Raw genomic sequence first — 15,806 nt, 5'->3', positions numbered from 1 at the left:
GCCATGAGTTCAAGGCCACCCTGAGACTATATAGTGAATTCCAGGTCAGCCTAGGCTAGAGTGAGACCCTACCTCAGAAAACAAAACAACAACAACAACAACATTGTCTGTAAGTCTGTGGCTCAGTTTTAATTCTCACACCCTGTAGCAGTTACCTTCTCATTGCTGGGATGAAACGCCAGAGCAGAAGCAGGGCAGAAAGGGTTTATTGGTTTACAGTTTGGAGGAAAATTTCATGATGGCTGAGACGGCATCTCCCCTTGTCACAGCGGCAGGAGGGAAACAGTCTGAGCCAGCTAAGTCTGAACTCCCGGTGGGCTGGACCAGTCAACCCCAAGGTCCCTCCCCCAGTGACACACCTCCTCCAGCAACCACCTCCCAAAGACTCCACAACTTTCCCGGTTGCCACCAGCCAGGGAAATAAGTATTCAAAACCCATGAGGCAATGGGAAACATTTCACATTTAAACCACCACATACACTGATGAGGACAGAAAAAAAAATTTTTTTTTTTGGCCTGGCGTGGTGGCACACACCTTTAATCCCAGCACTTGGGAGGCAGAGGCAGGCGGATCGCCATGAGTTCGAGGCCACCCTGAGACTACATGGTGAATTCCAGGTCAGCCTGACCTAGAGTGAGACCCTACCTTGAAAAACCAAAAGAATAAAAAATAAAAATAAACATTTTGGCTTCCTCTTGGGGCAAGATGGCGGGGGGTGAGGTTGGAGTGACTCTTGGGCAGCCGCACCTTTCCCGACAGGATCTTGCTACTTTGGATGTTACGAAGTTAACGCCACTTTCACATGAAGTTATCAGCAGACAAGCTACGATTAACATAGGTACAATTGGTCACGTAGCACATGGGAAATCTACTGTTGTAAAAGCCATTTCCGGTGTTCACACGGTCAGATTCAAAACTGAACTTGAAAGGAACATTACAATCAAGCTTGGATATGCTAATGCTAAGATTTATAAACTTGATGACCCAAGTTGTCCTCGGCCAGAATGTTATAGGTCTTGTGGAAGTGGAACACCTGATGAGTTTCCTACAGATATTCCAGGAACTAAAGGAAACTTCAAATTAGTCAGGCATGTGTCCTTTGTTGACTGTCCTGGCCATGATATTTTGATGGCTACAATGCTGAACGGTGCAGCAGTGATGGATGCAGCTCTTCTATTAATAGCTGGTAATGAATCTTGCCCTCAGCCTCAGACTTCAGAACACCTAGCTGCAATAGAAATCATGAAACTCAAGCATATTTTGATCCTACAGAATAAAATTGATTTAGTAAAAGAAAGTCAGGCTAAAGAACAACATGAACAAATTCTTGCATTTGTACAAGGAACAGTGGCAGAAGGAGCTCCAATTATTCCAATTTCTGCTCAACTTAAATACAATATTGAAGTTGTCTGTGAGTACATAGTAAAGAAAATTCCAGTACCCCCACGAGACTTTACTTCAGAACCTCGACTCATTGTTATTAGGTCATTTGATGTCAACAAACCTGGCTGTGAAGTTGATGACCTTAAGGGTGGTGTGGCTGGTGGTAGTATTCTAAAAGGAGTATTAAAGGTGGGCCAGGAGATAGAAGTGCGACCCGGTATTGTTTCCAAAGATAGTGAAGGGAAACTTATGTGTAAACCAATCTTTTCCAAAATTGTATCACTTTTTGCGGAGCATAATGATCTTCAGTATGCTGCTCCAGGAGGTCTTATTGGAGTTGGAACAAAAATTGACCCTACTCTGTGCCGGGCTGACAGAATGGTGGGACAAGTGCTTGGTGCTGTTGGAGCTTTACCTGAGATATTCACTGAGTTAGAAATTTCCTATTTCCTACTGAGACGCCTTCTAGGTGTCCGCACTGAAGGAGACAAGAAAGCAGCAAAGGTCCAAAAGCTATCTAAGAATGAAGTGCTTATGGTCAACATCGGATCCTTGTCAACAGGAGGGAGAGTTAGTGCTGTGAAGGCTGATTTGGGCAAAATTGTTTTGACTAATCCTGTGTGCACAGAAGTAGGAGAAAAAATTGCCCTTAGCCGAAGAGTTGAGAAACATTGGCGCTTAATTGGTTGGGGTCAGATAAGAAGAGGAGTGACAATCAAGCCAACCGTAGATGATGACTGAAAACTCCCAGCTACACAAAACATTTGGAAGAGTTAGAACTTCTTTTAACAACTTAGAGGTATATTTTCAAAGCAATATTAGAGGAATAATTTCACAGCTCCTTCATTTGATAGGTAGCTGTAAGTTTATTCTCATTTTTGCATGATGAAAAGCTAACCGCCAGAACAATATAGGGTCTATGATAAGTGTAAAAATTGGTATACAATTAGATTGAACCTACATTCTCACAGAGGTTAAAGCATTCCAAAATGTCTAATTTATACAGTCAGGATGTTTAAAATAACCTATCATAGAATTTATCTGAAATGAATTTTTTCTTTTTTATGAATTCTCTTTCAGTAGCTCAACAATAAAGGACTTTTCTAGTAAAAACTGATAGATACAAATTTTCCTTGAAGACTAGCTCCTTTTTGTTTGACTCTCATATTTTGTATTATTATGTCTTTAAAATTTTGAGCAAAAACAATACAAACAGGCTCACAGGAGGTTGACTCCTAGAATATGAGTGCTCATTCCCATGGGCCTGAAGTTAGTCTTCCCAACTAGTATGCCAGATGATTTTAATGAACTCGTCAGGCTCTTTCCAGGATTTACTCTCTGGTGGATTTTGTTTTAGTGGAACTGGGGATGGAGCCCTGGGCCTCTTGGCTGCTATAAGCACTCTACTGTCTTCACCCCAACCTTGGGTATTGTTAGTTGATATGGTAATGACATCTGTAGACTGTAATACATGTTAATCTTTGGCTTTGGACCTTGCAAAAGGTGAAAGATGTTCAAAAAATTGAGTGAGCCCTTTTGATTTTTATATATCATTCTCCATGCCCCTGAACTTTTCTTACACTGTGCTTTTAAGTTTTTACTTATGTTTTCTGCTTTGCTACTCTGGTAGAACAATGATTCTCAATTCCAGATGACATGAGAATTGTTAGGGTAAGCTTTTACAAAACAGGGGGAAAAGTTGCTTTGATGTAGTGTTCAGATATTGATTCTATTAAAAACAAGTTTTTAAAAGAAACAAGTTTAGAAAGTTAAGTAGGCATATTAAGTAATGAATTCTACTGAGGTTTAGTAATTTGGTAATCTTTAATTTGCTTTAAATTTTCATTGAGAGGGGAATTTATACTACAGTTAATAGTGTTCTCTTTCAGATATTGATGCTGCCTTACAGGAGTTTAGAAGCTGTGGCTATAGGTCATTATTTAAATTTAAATGTTTTGAGGTTGAATACTGACATGTACTTGATAAACTTTGAAGGGTTGTATTGTAGCATGAAGACATTTACATAAAATAAATTCTTAACCAAACATTAATTTTTTAAAATCTAATCTCACCAGAATTGAAAATAAATGTCTTACAATTCATTTTAAGCAGCCATGTGAATTTCAGCAGTTTTGTAAAGCACTGTGCTTAATGTAATGGTTATCCACAGGAGTGAATGAAAACAATGTACCTTATGGTTGTGGTTGTCAACAGAAGATGTTATTTTATTGAGAAAGTGCTCATTAATTGATGTTACTGATGAAATTAAATTGCAAATATAAATTTTCTTGTCTCTAAAAATAAAAAAAATAAAAAAAATAAACATTTTGGAAAATCGCTTGGCAGCATCTACTAAGGTTGAGTGCACGTGCACATACACACTTTATAATCCAACATATCCTTTTTAATAATATACTCATCAAAATGAGTACATCTGCTTTGCAAAAACATATGATAATTTTTTTAGCAGTATTGTTCATAATGTCTCTGATGGCTTGATTTTATTTTTTTTATCCCTCCTCAAATTCCCATGTTGCAGTTCTGGACTGAGAAGTTGACCTTTAGGAACAAGGGTTGTTACAAATATTAGTAGTTAAGCTGAAATCAGACAGTACCATGGGCTCCTAATCTGCTACAACTGATGACACTGTAGAATGGACAAATATTGACATACATATACACACGCACACACACACACACCCCATCCCAGAAAATGTCATGGAACAATGAAAACAAAGGTTGAGCAAAACATTCTCTAGGAAGGATTGCAAACAAACCACTAGGAACTGTTATGGTCCATCAAACAGATTCTTACTCATGTCTGTCTGAAGGAACTAAACCTTCTGATATTCTAACCTTAAACTTCTAACCTATAGAACTGTGAGACTGTCTCTGTTCTTTGAAAAATATACTTTTAATTTGGCTTGAAAGTTTGCTCAGTGGTTAGGGCAAGGCCTAGCAACCCAAGTTCAATTCCCCAGTACCCATGTACTGCAAAAAGTGGCACATGCATCTGGAGTTGGTGTTAGTGTCTAGAGGCCTTGGTTGTGCCTATTCTGTCTGTCTGTCTTTCTTGTATCTCTCTGCTTGCAAATAAATATATATATTTTAAAATATTTTTATTTATTTGTTATTTGTAAGAGAGAAGAAGGGGAGAGAAAGAGAGAGAGGGAGGGAGGGAGGGAGGGAGAGAATGGGTACACCAGGGCTTCTTGCCACTGCAAACGAACTCCAGGCACATGGGCCACTTTGTGCATCTGGCTTTATATGGGTACTGGGGAATCAAACCAGGGCCACTAGGCTTTGCAAGCAAGTGCCTTCAACTGCTGAGCCATCTCTCCAGGGCCCCCTAGGCAATTGTATTGGCTTAAAAAGTCATTAGGGTCAAAAGAACCTGGCAAATCACCCTTCTCTTAAATAGTACTTGCTCTGTATGTTCATCGTGAAAATACAGTGAGGTGATATATATGGAACACTTAGCAGAATTGCCAGCAATATGTGATAACTGTTAGCTATTATTACCACAATCATAATTGATAAATATGGTATGTAATAGTTTTCTTCCTGGTAAACAACAACTGACATATTTTATTTTCTTTCTTTCTTTTTTTTTTTTCAAGGTAGGGTCTCACACTAGCTCAGGCTGACCTGGAATTCACTATGTAGTCTCAGGGTGGCCTTGAACTCATGGTGATCCTCCTACTTCTGCCTCCCGAGTGCTGGGATTAAAGGCACCACCATGCTTGGTTTAAATAAAATATATTTTTTTAATTTATTTTTATTTATTTGACAGAGAAAGAGGAGAGAGAGTGAGAATGGGCACACCAGGGCCTCCAGCCACTCTAAGTGAACTCCAGATGGGTGTGCCCCCTTGTGCATCTGGCTAACGTAAGTCCTGGGGAATCAAACCTGGCTCCTTTGGCTTTGCAGGCAAATGCCTTAACCGCTAAGCCATCCCTCCAGTCCCTGATGTATTTTCTATAGTTGCACATACTGAGGTCTATTAGTTACTTTATGATAAGTTGTTATATAGAATATAAGCCCAGTCACTTGATTGACAAAGAATTATGATGTGGTCAAGTTGGGAGACCTAATTGGCTTCAGTGTTTGTCGAAGTTACCTTCTCACTGCTGGGACAAAATACTCGACCAAAAGCAGCTGCTGGGAGGAAACTTGTTTATTTTGGCCTATGGTCTTGCGGGGAAGCTTCCTGATGGCCGGGGCAGCGTGGCGTGGGTAGAGGCGGGACTTCCCCTCTGCCACAGCAGGTGGAAACAGCAGCAGGAGAGTGAGCTCACTAACACGGCAAAGTGGGAGCTAATAAGTTTCAAAGTCCACCCCCAGTGGCATACTTCCTCCAGCAAGCTCCTCCTCCCAAAAGCCACCAGCTGAGGTGCAAGCACTCAGAACACATGAGTTCATGGGGTTCCTGGGGAATCGAACCTGGGTTCTTTGGCTTTGCAGGCAAATGACTCAAACCTCCACAGTGTTCTATGAGGATTACCATATTTATCCCACATTTTAAGTGCAAATATTTCAACACTCCTTTTTTTTTTTTTCTGGCAGCCACTGAAAGATTAAAGGTATGAAAAGGGCCTCCAGGAATAATAGTCCTTTATATTTGCATGGCTACATTTTCATTTCAGCTTCACAAGAACCTTTATGACAGGTAGGGATGGAGTTTTTCAGATAGTAAAGAGGAGCAAACCAGCTTAGCAGGTTAAGTGACTTATCCAGAGGCCCCATTGCAGAGTTGAGACCAAGGTCATTACAAAATTATTCTAATTCAGGAAGTGAAGGTGAGTAATAAGAAAATGTTTTCTTAAACAATAATGTCCAGTGGACATTTCTGTGACGCAAGTGTCCTGAATCTACAGTGACCAATATAGTAGCCACTAGACACATAACAACTGACCACTTGAAATGAGTTCAGCGGACTAAGGAAAAAAATTCCCAATATTATTTAATCTATTTTTTTGTAATATTAATTTATTTGAGAAAGAGAGAGAAAGGCAGATAGAGAGAAAAAATGGACATGTCAGAGCCTCTAGTCACCATAAACAAACTCCAGATGTATGCACCACCTTGTGCATCTGGTTTACGTGGGTACTGGGGAATTGAACCTGAATCCTTAGGTATAAAGGCAATTGGCTTAACCACTAAGACATCTCTCCAGCCCTCTTTTCTTTTTCAATATACACGTTTTAGTTTTAAAGCATTTTTATTTTTTATTTACTATGAGAGAGGGAGAGAGACAGAAAGAAAATGGTGCACCAGGACCTCTATCCACTGCAAATGAACTCCAGATGCATGCAGCACTTTGCATATCTGGCTTACATGGGTTCTAGGGAACTGAACTTGGGTCCTCTGGCTTTGCGGACTAGTGTCTTAAGTGCTAAGCCATTCTTCCAGTCCATTTCTCCAGCCCTCTAACGTGTATTTAAAGGGCCATATATGACAAGGGACTACTGTATCAGTTAGAGGGGCTAGATTGTTTCAGCAATAATGTCAAAATCCTGTGTGGAGAGGAGGCTGTGCCAAGGAAGACAGAATCTTATTCACCCTGTATGTTTAAGTTGTCTTACACCCTCAACTTTATATGGATGGAGATGTAGGTATGAAGTTGGGATTGTGTGATGTTTAATTCTGAATACATAGAACTAATGTTAGCTATCCACTACGTTTACAAAGACTATGTATGTGGGGAACACATTTTATTGTATGTACTTTACTTACTCCAAAACAGAAACCCCAGAGAGGTTTCACAGCTATTTTAGCATTGTTTTGGTAGCAATACATTTTTGTCATATTTTTTTCCAAAAAGATTTTGACATATTTCGTGATTGTTGGAGCTCTACATTTTTTTGCTTATTATAGTAATAATGTTTTGGAGGGCTGTTTTTAGTTAGAAGTGATGGAAACAGCCAAAAGTAAGTTGGGTTAAAAAATTTTTTTTAATGAGTTACCACAATTGAGCAAAGCTGGAAGAGGAGTGGTGGTTGTTCCACAGATATAACTTTAAGTGTCTGAGTGTCAGCTTTTTATCTTTATTATTTTTAAAATATTTTATTTATTTATTTATTTGAGAGAGAGAAAGATCTGGGGGAGGGCCTCAGCCACTGCAAATAAACTCCAGATGCATACGCCCCCCTGTGCATCTGGCTTATGTGGGTGCTGGAGGGTCTAACCAGGACCCTATGGCTTTGCAGGCAAATGCCTTAACCACTAAGCCATCTCTCCAGCCCTTATCTTTGCCTTTATTTTATTTGTATATATTTATTTGAGAGGGCAGGGGAGAGAGGAAGAGGCAGATAGAAAGAATGGGCACTCCAAGGCCTTCAGCTGCTGCAAACAAACTCCAGATGCACACATCACCTTGTGCATCTGGGTCCTTTGGCTTTTCAGGTAAGCACATTAACTGCTAAGCCATCTCTATGTCCCAGTTTTTTTTTTTTTTTTTTTTTTTTTTTTTAGGTTGGATTTCATGCTAGCCCAAGCTGGCCTGGAATTCACTATGGAGTCTCAGGGTGGCCTTGAACTCACTGTGATCCTCCTACCTCTGCCTCCCGAGTGTTGGGATTGAGGCCTGTGCCACCATGCCCGGCTCCAGTTTTTTTTTTTTTTTAAATATATTTAAAATGAACCTGTTGGTCTAAGTGATCTTTAATCTTTGTGGTGAATACACAAATGCTATAGTTTTATAGCTTTATAAAACAGTTGGCTTCTCTGTTTTCTAGATAATTGGGTTCCAGGGAAGTTTTGTGGTCATCCAAATCGTCTGCAACATTAGAAATGATGAAGGTTTGATTTGCTACTGTACATGCTGTATCTGTGCATGCATGTGCATTACATATATTTCACAGAACATATTAGTGACCTTAATGGATGTGGTGTAAAATTTTTATTATTCCAGTGTGTAATGGTCAGACATAAAAACATTTTCCTTCTTGTCACTCTTCCTTCCTTTGGCTGTCAGGTCACTAGCTCCTTCCTTATTCATGTATTAAGTTGAGGAAATGGGTTTGAGCTTTTTCTTAAATTTTTATTTATTTATTTGCCAGCAGACAGAGAGAGAAGACACACACAGAGAGAGAGAGAGGGAGAGAGAGAGAGAAGAAGAGAGAGAGAGAGAGAGAGTAAATGGGTGCATCAGGGTCTCCTTCCAGCCACTGCAAACAACTCCAAATGCATGAGCCTCTCTGTGCATCTGGCTTTTCATGGGTATTGGGAAATCAAACACAGATCATTAGGCTTTGCAGACAGGTACCTTAACTGCTGAGCCATCTCTTCAGCCTCCTTTTTCTTAGTTCTGAAAGGCAGTACCAGGAAAGTCATTTGGTCTGATGATCCTAGTCATTTTATCTTTCCTGAAAACAAACATCCTTTATCCTCAGTACGGAAACCAAGCAACCTTCTTACTTGGTGATCTCTTATTGATGTTGTGTGATATAAACAGTGGACTGACATCAGACTATGAGACACAAGTTCTGTTGTGGAAGAGAAAGGTCGGTGTTCATCAATATGCTCACACAATCTGACTTGCAGGAGACACTTTTATCTCATAGTGTTTTACACACCCTGCCCCCATTATATTCTCACATAAAGATCACATGTTAGCCAGTCAAGGGCAACCTATCACAATAGGCAATATGCTCAAGGGAAGTCCTGCTTTTCCGTGGTGACAGGGATTGACATGCAAGGAGACACATTACATCTCTACTTTAGAATGGCCAAAGGACAGCTACCCATATGCAAAGTAAAGCAGCATCATTTTGATATCTTACATGCTACTCAGTTCTAAACTTGAAATCCCTGAGGCAAAATGACTATTGAGGGACTGGAGATGGCTCAGTCATTAAGGCTCTTGCCTGCAAAGCCTAATGACCTTGTTTCAATTCCCTAGTACCCACATAAAACCAGATGCACAAAGTGGCACATGCATCTGGAGTTCATTTGCAGCAGCTAGAGGCCCTGGTGTGCCCATTCTCTCTGTCTCTCTTCAGTATCTCTCTACTTGCAAGTAAATAAAAAAAAAAATTAAGGGCTGGTGGTATGGCTTAGTGGTTAAGGCGTTTGCCTGAAAAGCCAAAGGGCCCAGGTTTGATTCCCCAGGACCCATGTTAGCCAGATGCACAAGGGGCGCATGTGTCTGGAGTTTGTTTGCAATGGCTGGTGGCCCTGGTGTGCCCATTCTCTCTCTTTCTCTCCCTCTTTCTCTGTCAAATAAATAAATAAAAATAATAATTTTTTTGGGGTTTTTTTGAGGTAGGGTCTTACACTAGCCCAGGCTGACCTGGAATTCACCATGTAGTCTCAGGGTGGCCTTGAACTCATGGCAATCCTCCTAACTGTGCCACCTGAGTGCTGGGATTAAAGGTGTGCACCACCACATCTGGCAAAAAATAAAATGTTTTTTAAAAATTAAAAATGAATACTGATTTGCCCACATTTGTTTTCCATGACCATACAAGGGAAAACAATGTTAAATATAAATATTATTATTAAGTCTGACATTGCTAATCAGAGTTAAAACCCTTTCTAATAATTTCCTAATGATGCTTTCTAATATAACTATACACACATATATGTGGTATGAAGCTAGAGATAAAGATAAATAGAGAAAAATTATCTTTATAGATTAGCTAACTTTCTTTTTAAATATTTTATTTATATATTTATTAGAGAGATAAAGAGGCAGGGAGAGAGAAAGAGGGAGAGAGAGAGAGAGAGAGAGAGAGAGAGAGACAGAGAGAGAGAGAGAGAGACAGAGAGAGATTGTGTTCCAGGGCCTCCAGCCACTGCAAACAAACTCCAGATGCATGTGCCACCTTGTGCATCTAGTTTATGTGGGTCCTGGAGAATCAAACTGGGATCCTTTGGCTTTGTAGGCAAATGCCTTAAGCACTAAGCCATCTCTCCAGCCCAATTAGCTAACTTTCTAAAAGCTAATTTCCCATTCTTTCCCCCCCATTAATCCTTTATTTTTATTCGAAAGAGACAATTGTTTTTTGTTGTTGTTGTTTTTGAGGTGGGGTCTCACTCTAGCCCAGCCTGCCCTGACACTCACTGTGGAGTCTCAGGGTGAGACTCTAACTCACAGCTAGTCTCCTGCCTCTGCCTCCAGAGTGCTGGAGTTAAAAATGTGTACCACCACACTCAGTAAGAACATTTTATGTTGTGTTTAAATGAACCTGTGATGTCAGGCCAGTGTTCCCACGTGACTAAGGTATAGTCCTAATTACCAGTAAACACAGCATTGTTGTGATGGCAGTTTCAGCTTGATTAAAGTCCCAAATCACTTGCCTGTAGGTGAAGATTATCTTCTATAATGTGAGTGGGCATGATATAATCCATTAAGCATGGTTAAAAGCAGAACTAAGGCTTCCCCAAGGAAGAATTTCTACCTGAGACAGAAATATCTGCTCCTGCTAGAATGGCAGAATTTTAGACTTTCAATTTGTCTGGCCAGTGTCTAAAATTGCATGAGCCAATTTCTTTTGTTAAATATTTTCAAAAATATTTTATTTATTTGTAAGGAGAGAAAGAATGAATATGGGTGTGTCAGGGCCTCTTGCCACTACTAATGAACTTCAGATCCATGCACCACTTGTGGCTTTATGTAGGTTCTGAGGAATTGAACTCAGGCTGTCAGGTTTTGCAAGCAGATGCCTTTAACTGCTGAGCCATCTCCCCAGTCTTGAACCAACTTCTTTCAAATATTCTTTTCCTTTTTTTAACATATATTTTTATTTTATTAAGAGTGCCCAGCCAATTTACTTGTTTCCTTCCTTCCCCCCTTCCTTCCTTCCTTCCTTCCTTCCTTCCTTCCTTCCTTCCTTCCTTCCTTCCTTCCTTCCTTCCTTCTCTCTTTTGTTTGAGGCAGGGTCTCACTCTAGTCAAGGTTGGTCTTGAACTCACAGTGATCCTCCTGCCTCTGCCTCCTGAGTGCTAGAACTAAAGGCATGCACTGCCATACATGGCAAATAAACATTCTTTTTTTTTTTAATTTTTTTAAATTTATTTATTTGAGTGCGACAGACACAGAGAGAAAGACAGATAGAGGGAGAGAGAGAATGGGTGCGCCAGGGCTTCCAGCCTCTGCAAATGAACTCCAGACGCATGCGCCCCCTTGTGCATCTGGCTAACGTGGGACCTGGGGAACCGAGCCTCGAACCGGAGTCCTTAGGCTTCACAGGCAAGTGCTTAACCACTAAGCCATCTCTCCAGCCCGGCAAATAAACATTCTTAAAATTATTCATTTTATTTTTATTTATTTATTTGAGAGACAGACAGAAACAACATACACATTGAGTGAGAGAGAGAGAGGGGGGGGGGAGAGATGGAGACAGAGAGAATGGGTATGCCAGAGCCTTTAGCCACTGCAAACAAACTCCAGATGCACATGCTACCTACCTTGTGAAGCTGGCTTACAAGGGTCCTGGAGAATCGAACCTGGACCCTTTGGCTTTCCAGGCAAGCGCCTTAACTGATAAGCCATCCCTTAAACCCTAAACATTCTTAATGTGTATCTTCTACTGCTTCTGTTTCTCTAGTGGAATTCTGACTGGTGGAAAACTAGCTGAGCTTTAGATTCTTCCAAAGTACTGAAAGTGAGGAGAGGGTAAGGAAGCGCGTGCCACGTTGACAGCTTACTTACTTTGCATTTCTTCTCTACAACTATAGAGCTGAACAGATGACAGGAATCCCAGAGCCAGTTAAATAAGGAACAAAATGTGAAGCTAAATTAAGACTCAACTCTCCAAAATGCCTTAAGGATTAATATACATGGTAGTAATGAAAAACTTTGGAGCAACAAATGTGCTTATTTTCATTTGCTAAAGTGAAAAGTAATAGTTTCTTTTATTGCTTAAGATGTATTTTAAAATTCAATGTTCAGAAAATGATGATTAGTGAATTTTAATTAGGTATAGATACAAATCTTCAGAAAAAGAATTATACTACCTCCCGTCATTCTGTAGATAAATAAACTAGACATATGGACATTCCTACAATTAAATCTGGGTCACACACATGGATATCCATGACTTCACAGTGCCTGAAACTTCCTACACAGGACCTGCATAATGGGAGGAAAAGCTGAAGGTGTCAAAATAAAAGAGACTAATTGGAAGTGGGAGGGGATTCAGTGGAGGGCCGATTTGAGAGGGGGAGAATGGGAGGGGAGGGAGGGAATTATCATGGTTTTATTGTCTATACTTATTGTCTATACTTATATGCTTTCAATAGTAAGTTAAAAAAAATAAGATCTGGGATGGAGAGATAGCTTAGCAGTTAAGGTACTTGTGGACAAAGCCAAAGGACCCAGGTTCAATTCCCCAGTAGCTGTGTAAAGCTGATACACAAGGTTGTGCATGTGTCTGGAGTTTGTTTGCAGTGGCTGGAGGCCACTGATGCTCCTATTCTCTATCTGCCCCCCCACCTCTCTCTCAAATAAATAAATATTTTAAAGAATATCTGTGTCACACTAAGCTCTAGAAGCTACTCTGAGGAGTGCTTATATATTCTATTCTGCAGAGGAAATGACAGCAAACTAAAAATAACCAGTCAGGGAACTTTGGACCCCTTGCCAATTTGTGATACAAGCCTATGCAGACGGTCCTCTGCATGCAATGGTATCTCTAGTTGCTCTTTAACTGATGGGAGATTCAATTAACATAATATCTATCTATCTATCTATCTATCTATCTATCTATCTATCTATCTCAACATTTCTGACTAGGAGAAATGATGGTGGATAATAAGAGAGTAGTTTTTCCCCTGGAGGGAATAGCTCTGCTTCTGGGCAGGTGCTGAAAGACCCAGTAACTAAATTAATGCCATGAAGGGATTCAGTAAGGTGCTGCCCTGGCTGGGCCTAACTTTCAGGTTTTCTGTTTAGGCAGAAGGCAACCACCTTGACATATGGTTAGGGAAGGTGCCCACCCAAAGGCCGGAGTCACCCCTAGCCTAGACATGCCCAGGACATGCCTGAGGCCTGTCCTCTCTGCTCTTTCTGCTCCAGCCAATCACAATGAAGACTACCTCATCTGCCTGGGGTTCCCCTAGCTCCTACCTCCATCCTGCCCCCAACCTTGCCCGCCAAAATCTTCCTGCCTCCATCCTGCCCCCAATTTTGCCTGCCGAAATCCCAAGCCAATCAGAAGAATAGTGTTTAAATCATCCAATCATGTATCTATCCCCTACCTCCTTGTTCAAATTTCTATATAAAACCTACCCTCTTGCTACTTGAGGCTCTTGTACGGATCCACTGCGTTGGTGAGGTCAAGAGACCAAGCTTAAGCCTGAAATAAAGCTCCTTGCCCTTGCATATGTATTTGGTTCTCCTTGGTGGTCAATGGGGGTGCTGAGAACTGGGCATAACAGTGCCAATGGAAAGTAAATCTCACAGATTTCACCTTGTTACACTACTCAACATTAAAGCCATTCTTAATGTGAAGGGTGAAGGTATAACAGACATATCAGTAAGAGAAAATGCTAAGGCAGAGTACTGAGGTAGGGTTATGTGTTATGGACTCAAAACACCAACCACACTAAATGATAGTTGTAGTTTTTTAACACAATTTCTTTAAAGGCATGCACCACCATGCCTAAGTTTTTAAATTTTTTTAGCAATTTATTTATTTATTTGAGAGAGAGAAAGAGGGAGAAGGAGAGAGAGAGAATGAGAGAGAGAGAATGAGAGAGAGAGAAGAGAGAGAATGGGCATGCCAGGGCCTCTAATCCTTGAACAGGACCTCCAGGCACATATGCCACCTTGTGCAGATGGCTTACATGGGGACGACTGGGGAATCAAACCTGGGTCCATAGGATTTGCAGTCAAGTGCCTTATTCGCTAAGCCATCTCTCCAGATCTTATACAATTTTATAATATTAACAATGTTCTCTCACTTTCTATGTTGGTACTTGTCTATGCTGGGTTTTCCAGGATTCAGATTCTTATATAAAATGAATCATGTAAAAGATTCACTGAGGAGCCACAAGTATGAAGGACAAAAGGATTGATTGGGCAGGAAGAACTGCCAGACATGCTGTCAAATTGACATTCTCTACCTGCTCAACAGGGAGCTCCCGAGCGAGCACTGTTTGTCCTTTCAGGAGATCCACTGGTCAGGCAAGCACAGCTGGAACCTCATCCAACTGCCTTGCTCATTAAATGGCTGGATGCCACCCGAAAAACGTGTGACCCCATGTAAAAGCTGACAAAGCCAACAGCTGGGCAGGGCTGGCCGTCCGCATTCCTTAGAGCTGTGCAGACTGGGCTTTTGTGGAAGAGAATGTGGGGCACCCTCTCTACCCCAGTGCTGCAATGCCAGCATTTGTAAACGTTTGGGTGGTTGTAGGTGGGGATGAAATTTGATTAGACTGGAGCAAGAAGTACCGGTCAAGTGTAGTGAAATTCTACTATTCTACTTGAGGTAGCTTAAAGTGTATACCACTGGCAATACTTTCAAAAGAAGCAACTATGAGTCATCACCATAAGATCAAGCGTTGAAAATGATTGATATTAAGACTTCTAAACAATATTGTTATTTTTACTTTATATACAAGGAGCTGCTTCCAGGAGGATAAGTGATTACTTCTGCTTGTGACGATCATATGTCACACTGGCTTGGTTGAAATGGGCAAAAGGAGATTGCAAGGGGCTGGAGAGATGGCTCAGCAGTTAAGGAGTTTGCCTGCAAAGCCAAAACACCCAGGTTCGATTCCCCAGGACCCCCGGAAGCCAGATGCACAAGGAGGTGCATGCGAATGGAGTTCATTTGCAGTGGCTGGGGGTCTTTATGTAGCCATTCTCTCTCTCTCTCTCTCAAAATAAGTAAAATAAATAAATATTTTTTTAAAAGAGAGCACATGTCTCTTTTGGGAATGATGAGAAAATTTCATTATTTTATACAGATGAAGAAGGTGGGACTGAAAGAAGTCAAACTGGCTCTTTGTGATGTATCATTATCTTCTTTTTTTGTTAATTTTTTTTTTATTTATTTGAGAGCGACAGACACAGAGAGAAAGACAGATAGAGGGAGAGAGAGAGAATGGGCGCCCCAGGGCTTCCAGCCTCTGCAAACGAACTCTAGATGCGTGCGCCCCCTTGTGCATCTGGCTAACGTGGGACCTGCGGAACCGAGCCTCGAACTGGGGTCCTTAGGCTTCACAGGCAAGCGCTTAACCGCTAAGCCATCTCTCCAGCCCTTTTTTTGTTTGTTTTTCCAGGTAAGGTCTCATTTTAGCCCAGGCTGACTTGTGACTCACTCTGTACTCCCAGGCTGGCCTCGAATTTACAGTGATTCTTCGACCTCAGCCCCCAGTGCTGGGATTAAAGGCGAGCTGGCCACACCCAACTTCATTATGCTTTTCTATCTTCTGTGGAATTTTACAGTAGTGATGGTCAAGAAAAGGAAAG

The 15,806-nt window shown here is 41.0% G+C and overlaps 1 protein-coding gene across 1 annotated transcript; it reads left to right on the top strand.

Annotated features, from left to right (window-relative positions):
* The first annotated feature begins 695 nt into the window (after positions 1–695).
* On the top strand, positions 696–3,450 carry LOC105943869 (eukaryotic translation initiation factor 2 subunit 3, X-linked-like). Its single transcript, XM_045146352.1, has one exon. It carries the CDS (start codon positions 707–709, stop codon positions 2,123–2,125), a length of 1,419 nt encoding a protein of 472 aa, XP_045002287.1. The 5' UTR covers positions 696–706; the 3' UTR covers positions 2,126–3,450.
* The last annotated feature ends 12,356 nt before the right edge of the window (positions 3,451–15,806 follow it).

Source organism: Jaculus jaculus, chromosome 3 (genome assembly GCF_020740685.1).
Source record: "Jaculus jaculus isolate mJacJac1 chromosome 3, mJacJac1.mat.Y.cur, whole genome shotgun sequence".
NCBI lineage: Eukaryota > Metazoa > Chordata > Mammalia > Rodentia > Dipodidae > Jaculus > Jaculus jaculus.
Note: the sequence above shows the minus strand (reverse complement) of the source record. Positions and strands in the feature narration are given on the sequence as shown.